We start from the raw sequence: 8,068 nt of genomic DNA, 5'->3' as shown, positions 1-8,068 counted from the left end.
AAAAGACAGAAAACCGAACAATAAATTAAATTTTTCTTAAAGGAAGTAATACAGAAAACTTACTGGAAATCTTCTTTAACACCAGGCATATTCTCCTTGAGTAAATAGGTCAAATTGGTGTATTTATTTTCTGTAAAAAAAGGAATTTAATAGACTTACTAAAACTTAGTAATGAAATATGATTATCCAACTTACTTTTCATGCTACCAAAGGACAAATGTTCCACTACTTTTTCCAATTCCTGAGGTGTCAATTGCGGCCTCTCTAGAAATGTACAGAGTCTTTGTAATACCCCCGCCAAATCACGTTTCATTTCTTCGTAAGTGACAAAGAATATAAAGGACTCATGTCGCATTTTCCAAAAGTCCACTATATGCGACCAGAAATGAGTATAAAGAATTTCATTGTTAAGGAAATCTTCTACATATTCCTGAAAACTATTGCCGCGCCACAAGTCCAAGTCCTTGATAAGTGATAAGAAGAGACAATGACATCCTTAACATTGCGGCCCACATAGATCATCTGGAATTTACGAAATCAAAAATATAATAGGATATCTCGGCAGACATGCGGGAGTCGCTTAATTACCTTTTGTTTTCTCTCCCAGATTTGTAAGGGCACTAAATTAGCAGGCATATGAGTTTTGATCAACCGGGGACTTGATAATTGTTTGCACATTTCAATGGGACTAGGGGTGTCGGGAACAATACCATGGAAGCTATAAATACAAAAATATTTTAAACACATTTATAAAGGAGAATGTTTTCCTGATTCTCGAGGTTAAATAAATTTACAAAACTTTTGAAACCACTTTCAGAAAGTGAACGTAAATTGTCAGAGACCTAGAACTGAACTCAACTAGAACTGAACTGAACTAGAACTGACCTAGAATTGAACTCGAACTGAACAATCTGAACTAGAACTGAACTAGAACTGAACTAGAACTGAATAGAACTGAACTAGAACTGAACTAGAACTGAACTAGAACAGAACTAGAACTGAACTAGATACGAACTAGAACTGAACTAGAACTGAACTGAACTGAACTAGAACTGAACTAGAACTGAACTAGAACTGAACTAGAACTGAACTAGAACTGAACTAGAACTGAACTAGAACTGAACTAGAAACTGAACTAGAACTGAACTAGAACTGAACTAGAACTGAACTAGAAACTGAACTAGAACTGCAACTAGAACTGAACTAGAACTGAACTAGAACTGAACTAGAACTGAACTAGAACTGAACTAGAACTGAACTAGAACTGAACTAGAACTGAACTAGAACTGAACTAGAACTGAACTAGAACTGAACTAGAACTGAACTAGAACTGAACTAGAACTGAACTAGAACTGAACTAGAACTGAACTAGAACTGAACTAGAACTGAACTAGAACTGAACTGAACTAGAACTGAACTAGAACTGAACTAGAACTGAACTAGAACTGAACTAGAACAGAACTAGAACTGAACTAGAACTGAACTAGAACTGAACTAGAACTGAATTAGAACTGAACTAGAACTGAACTAGAACTGAACTAGAACTGAACTAGAACTGAACTAGAACTGAACTAGAACTGAACTAGAACTGAACTAGAACTGAACTAGAACTGAACTAGAACTGAACTAGAACTGAACTAGAACTGAACTAGAACTGAACTAGAACAGAACTAGAACTGAACTAAAACTGAACTAAAACTGAATTAGAACTGAACTAGAACTGAACTAGAACTGAACTAGAACTGAACTAGAACTGAACTAGAACTGAACTAGAACTGAACTAGAACTGAACTAGAACTGAACTAGAACTGAACTAGAACTGAACTAGAACTGAACTAGAACTGAACTAGAACTGAACTAGAACTGAACTAGAACTGAACTAGAACTGAACTAGAACTGAACTAGAACTGAACTAGAACTGAACTAGAACTGAACTAGAATTGAACTAGAACTGAACTAGAACTGAACTAGAACTGAACTAGAACTGAACTAGAACTGAACTAGAACTGAACTAGAACTGAACTAGAACTGAACTAGAACTGAACTAGAACTGAACTAGAACTGAATTAGAACTGAACTAGAACTGAACTAGAACTGAACTAGAACTGAACTAGAACTGAACTAGAACGAACTAGAACTGAACTAGAACTGAACTAGAACTGAACTAGAACTGAACTAGAACTGAACTAGAACTGAACTAGAACTGAACTAGAACTGAACTAGAACTGAACTAGAACTGAACTAGAACTAGAACTGAACTAGAAAACTGAACTAGAACTGAACTAGAACTGAACTAGAACTGAACTAGAACTGAACTAGAACTGAACTAGAACTGAACCAGAATTGAACTAGAACTGAATTAGAACTGAACTGAACTGAACTAGAACTGAACTAGAACTGTACTAGACTGAACTAGAACTGAACTAGAACTGAACTAGAACTGAACTAGAACTGAACTAGAACTGAACTAGAAACTGAACTTGAACTGAACTAGACTAGAACTGAACTAGAACTGCACTGGAACTGAACTAGAATTAACTAGAACTGAACCGATGAGCTTTCAAAAGCTCTAAAAATATATGAAAATATCTACCAATTCTACTCACTCTATAAATGGACTCCTGATCATAACAGCTGCTTCCTTGGACTTTCAAAATCCAATTATTCAACAATAACCAGGCACATTCCTGCATCCAAGTAGTGCCACACTTCATAAAAGTCACCACGAAAACATCGTCACACGCACTCAAAATTCAATATATCTTCAAAAACTTGTCGAAATGTGCGGGTAAAGTGCACCAAGTCTCAGCCCAATTTTTCTTTAAAGGAATATTTTACCCTCAGTTGAGTATCTTTTTACGGGATAAGGTAATCTAGCTTTGGTAGCTTCACTTTTATGTTCCAACGATTTTAAAATATTTTGATGCACCATTCTAATGCTTATTGCTTACTTTAATCTCAATCTTAACCGTCTAATCTCTCTTTGACAACTGAATATGCACTTCAGAAATTTTCAACAAGTTAATTAAAATCTTTCTTATTTCTTTATCATTTAAACATTTATTATTAATTTTAATTTTATAACAAATTTAAAATAAACAAAACATATTCAAGACATAATAGCTGTGATAAGATTGGAGGTAGCGTCAATAATGTATCAAATATGTATATTCAAAGTAATATATTGTCAAGTCATGTTGACTGACATATATTAAAGAAGTTCTTTGACGAAAATCTGTACATTTTGTTGGGCTACAAATTTGCTATCAGTTTTGGCAAACGTGATTTAAGTAGAATTTATAAAATCAAGAGTAATTATTAGTAGACATAAAACTATTGTTTACATTTTCAATTTTATTTGCAAGAGATAAGATTTGAGTTCAGTGTGAAGGCCTATTTTTAAATCAACACTAATACAGAGTAATAATACATATATGTTTTTATCTCAAATTAGCTGTAAAAAATATACGGAACACTTTTAATGCTCTGGGTAGACAGAAGAGATTGTTTAGCTCGCCAGGCCCCTTACTAACTGTTAATATATTACGTAATTTTGGGCAGATCTGAAAACCTTGAGAATATCAATACTGATTAAAGAATTAAATCAAAAGCTTTAAAATTATATGTATTAAACAATATTATTTTGCTATCAGCTAGCCCTTAAATCAAGGCCACTTAATCAATATATATCTTTGGGTAATCGGTTCAAATGATCTAGCACAAGTGTTTTAAAAACATCTTCAATTTTAACAGCAAAGTTAATATCAAGCCCAACTGAACATTTTCAGATGAAGTTTCCAACGCAAAAAAAGAAAATATAAAACTAAACTAGAACTAACCTAGAACTGAACTAGAACTGAACTAGAACTGAACTAGAACTGAACTAGAACTGAACTAGAACTGAACTAGAACTGAACTAGAACTGAACTAGAACTGAACTAGAACTGAACTAGAACTGAACTAGAACTGAACTAGAACTGAACTAGAACTGAACTAGAACTGAACTAGAACTGAACTAGAACTGAACTAGAACTGAACTAGAACTGAACTAGAACTGAACTAGAACTGAACTAGAACTGAACTAGAACTGAACTAGAACTGAACTAGAACTGAACTAGAACTGAACTAGAACTGAACTAGAACTGAACTAGAACTGAACTAGAACTGAACTAGAACTGAACTAGAACTGAACTAGAACTGAACTATAACTGAACTATAACTGAACTAGAACTGAACTAGAACTGAACATGAACTGAACTTGAACTGAACTAGAACTGAACTAGAACTGAACTAGAACTGAACTAGAACTGAACTAGAACTGAACTAGAACTGAACTAGAACTGAACTAGAACTGAACTAGAACTAGAACTAGAACTAGAACTGAACTAGAACTGAACTAGAACTGAACTAAAACCGAACTAGAACTGAACTAGAACTGAACTAGAACTGAACTAGAACTGAACTAGAACTGAACTAGAACTGAACTAGAACTGAACTAGAACTGAACTAGAACTAGAACTGAACTAGAACTGAACTAGAACTGAACTAGAACTGAACTAGAACTGAACTAGAACTGAACTAGAACTGAACTAGAACTGAACTAGAACTAGAACTGAACTAGAACTGAACTAGAACTGAACTAGAACTGAACTAGAACTGAACTAGAACTGAATTAGAACTGAACTAGAACTGAACTAGAAGTGAACTAGAAGTGAACTAGAACTGAACTAGAACTGAACTAGAACTGAACTAGAACTAGAACTGAACTAGAACTGAACTAGAACTGAACTAGAACTGAACTAGAACTGAACTAGAACTGAACTAGAACTGAACTAGAACTGAAACTAGAACTGAACTAGAACTGAACTAGAACTGAACTAGAACTGAACTAGAACTGAACTAGAACTGACTAGAACTGAACTAGAACTGAACTAGAACTGAACTAGAACTGAACTAGAACTGAACTAGAACTGAACTAGAAACTGAACTAGAACTGAACTAGAACTGAACTAGAACTGAACTAGAACTGAACTAGAACTGAACAGACTAACTAGAACTGAAACTAGAACTGAACTAGAACTGAACTAGAACTGAACTAGAACTGAACTAGAACTGAACTAGAACTGAACTAGAAACTGAACTAGAACTGAACTAGAACTGAACTAGAACTGAAACTAGAACTGAACTAGAACTGAACTAGAACTGAACAAGAACTGAACTAAGAACTGAACTAGAACTGAACTAGAACTGAACTAGAACTGAACTAGAACTGAACTAGAACTGAACTAGAACTGAACTAGACTGAAACTAGAACTGAACTAGAACTGAACTAGAACTGAACTAGAACTGAACTAGAACTGAACTAGAACTGAACTAGAACTGAAACTAGAACTGAACTAGAACTGAACTAGAACTGAACTAGAACTGAACTAGAACTGAACTAGAACTGAAACTAGAAACTAGAACTGAACTAGAAACTAGAACTTGACTAGAACTGAACTGAATTTGATGTAATACGGAAAAGTCGAAAAACAAAAGTTTATTTGAATTTTTTTATCTTAAATCCTAAAAACATTTGTACATGGAAAAATTGCCAAAAGCTAGTCTAATACCACCTATATTTACCAAAAATATCCTCTTCTTTCAAACCATGTTGAGCCAAAAAATCTGCAGACCATTTATCGATTTTAGCAATCAACTCCGGAGTTAATTCATCCTTAAAAGAACCCACCATACCGCGGCGCATGAATCTAAAAAGAAATTAGGTATTTATATGGGAAAGCTTATAAAAGTTTTTGTAATTTCAAAAAAATAACTTACTGGAACTCCTCCTTAACGGCAGGATTGCCGTCTTTGAGTAAATAGGTCAAATTGGTTTTTTTTATTATCTGTAAATTAATTCAATTAATTTCGGAATTTTCACAAATAAGTAATTCCACTTACTTTTCATACTATCAAATGATAAATGTTGCATAAGTCCCTCCATTTCTGTCTCTGACAATTGAGGTCTTTCTAGGAACACACACAGTCTTTTCAAAACATTTGGCAAATCACGTTTCATTTCTTCATAAGTGACAAAGAATATGAAAGGTTCATTACGCATTTTCCAAAAGTCCACTATATGCGACCAGAAGTGCGTGTATATGATGTCGTTATTAAGGAAATCTTCAACATACTCATGGAAATTGGCACCATGCCACATTTGTAAATTTTTTACAAAGTGATAGGAGGAGACAATGACATCCTTAACATTGCGGGCCACATAAATGATCTGAAATTGGAGTGAAAAAGTTTGTTTTTATAGGGACTGTTGTTTAAAGTCTAAAAATTTACCTTTTGTTTCTTTTCCCAGATTTGTAAAGGCAATAAATTGGCCGGTAAGTGGGATTTAATTAAACGGGGACTGGGTAGTTTTTCAATCAACTCAACGTGATTTCGTAGACCAGGTGTAATGCTGTGGAAACTAAAAACAGATCCAAAATGTTAATAGATTAACATGATTACCAAATGCTTTATTGTCTCACTCTAAGAAAGGACTCCTGATCATAACAACCTCCTCATTTGATTTCTCATAATCTAAATTATTCAACAACAACCAGGCACATTCCTGCATCCAAGTAGTGCCACATTTCATAAAAGTCACCACAAAGACATCATCTTTACTCAATTCCAAATTAAAATATTGATCACAAACAGTTTCAAAATGAGTCGACAAAGTACACCAGGTCTCTGACCAGTTTTTCTTTAAGGGAATATTTCTACCCTCGGTGGCATACTTTTTCATGGGACGAAGCCTTGACAAGGCTTCACTGACATGTTCCTTCGTCTTCAGAATGTCTGCTGTAGCTACCATATTGCTGGACAATGTTGCTCGTTTCAAATCTGTACATAAACTAAATCACTGATCATTAACATAAATTATTACAAATTACATTATTCGTTAAAATTCCTGCTAACATTACCTTCAGGCTTTGATTAGATTAGAGCGGTACCAATGGTGGGTACACTCATATCTTAAATCCCTCTTCTTTGGGGTGATAAATAGTATCAGTTTTGGCAAAAACTAAAAATCAAGATTTTTTTATCATTCTATAATAATTATTTTATGATTTGTTTTCATTTACAAGGCTGTGATAAGAAGACAATAATAAAAATGTATTTAAGATCTTTCCAAGTTTTTAGAAATTGAAAAAACTATAAACAGTATAATAAATGGAGTATTAAGTTTATTAAATACTTTTATTGTGGGTTCTTTAATTCATTTGAAAATAATTTTAAAATAGTATTTTTTTAATACCTTACTTAGCCTAAGATTAATTAAGTTAATATATCATTAAGATTACCAAAACTAGACTAAATATTTAAGTGGAACTATTAAAATTTAGCTATAAAAAATTTTATTCACCTAAACAAAATTTAAAATTTCTAAATAAACTTTTTGTTTTTTACTTTTTAAACTAGAGGAGAATTAGAATTAGAACAGAACTAGAACAGAACTAGAACAGAACTAGAACAGAACTAGAACAGAACTAGAACAGAACTAGAACAGAACTAGAAAAGAACTAGAACAGAACTAGAACAGAACTAGAACAGAACTAGAACAGAACTAGAACAGAACTAGAACAGAACTAAAACAGAACTAGAACAGAACTAGAACAGAACAGAACTAGAACAGAACTAGAACAGAACTAGAACAGAACTAGAACAGAACTAGAACAGAACTAGAACAGAACTAGAACAGAACTAGAACAGAACTAGAACAGAACTAGAACAGAACTAGCACAGAACTAGAACAGAACTAGAACAGAACTAGAACAGAACTAGAACAGAACTAGAACAGAACTAGAACAGAACTAGAACAGAACTAGAACAGAACTAGAACAGAACTAGAACAGACTAGAACAGAACTAGAACAGAACTAGAACAGAACTAGAACAGAACTAGAACAGAACTAGAACAGACTCGAACAGAACTAGAACAGAACTAGAACAGAACTAGAACAGAACTAGAACAGAACTAGAACAGAACTAGAACAGAACTAGAAACAGAACTAGAACAGAACTAGAAC

General features: G+C 33.6%; 1 protein-coding gene and 1 pseudogene across 1 annotated transcript; both read right to left on the bottom strand.

Moving 5' to 3' along the window:
- Positions 1 to 59: 59 nt before the first annotated feature.
- LOC119614726 lies at positions 60 to 2,989 on the bottom strand (annotated as a pseudogene).
- A 2,616-nt stretch (positions 2,990 to 5,605) lies between these two features.
- On the bottom strand, positions 5,606 to 6,784 carry LOC119614729 (sulfotransferase family cytosolic 1B member 1-like). Its single transcript, XM_037970844.1, has 5 exons — positions 6,525 to 6,784; positions 6,334 to 6,463; positions 5,924 to 6,271; positions 5,821 to 5,888; positions 5,606 to 5,750 (listed from the first exon to the last, which is right to left on the bottom strand). Exons 1-5 carry the CDS (start codon positions 6,782 to 6,784, stop codon positions 5,606 to 5,608), a joined length of 951 nt encoding a protein of 316 aa, XP_037826772.1.
- Between the last annotated feature and the right edge of the window lie 1,284 nt (positions 6,785 to 8,068).

Source organism: Lucilia sericata, unplaced genomic scaffold (genome assembly GCF_015586225.1).
Source record: "Lucilia sericata isolate MDLA Ls3-8-SP2 unplaced genomic scaffold, ASM1558622v1 Contig003300F_arrow, whole genome shotgun sequence".
Taxonomy (NCBI): Eukaryota; Metazoa; Arthropoda; class Insecta; order Diptera; family Calliphoridae; genus Lucilia; species Lucilia sericata.
The sequence above is the reverse complement of the archived record's forward strand: the minus strand, read 5'-3'. Positions and strand labels throughout refer to the sequence as shown.

What these genes read in the sequence shown, in the direction of transcription:
- LOC119614729 (XM_037970844.1), bottom strand. Translation starts at nt 6,784, where the DNA reads ATGAAAAAGTATGCCACCGAGGGTAGAAATATTCCCTTAAAGAAAAAC. An exon ending in ATCAGGAGTCCTTTCTTAGA is followed by an intron (nt 6,464 to 6,524) that starts GTGAGACAATAA and finishes ATCTGTTTTTAG; the next exon opens with TTTCCACAGCATTACACCTG. An exon ending in GCCGTTAAGGAGGAGTTCCA is followed by an intron (nt 5,751 to 5,820) that starts GTAAGTTATTTT and finishes ATTTCTTTTTAG; the next exon opens with ATTCATGCGCCGCGGTATGG.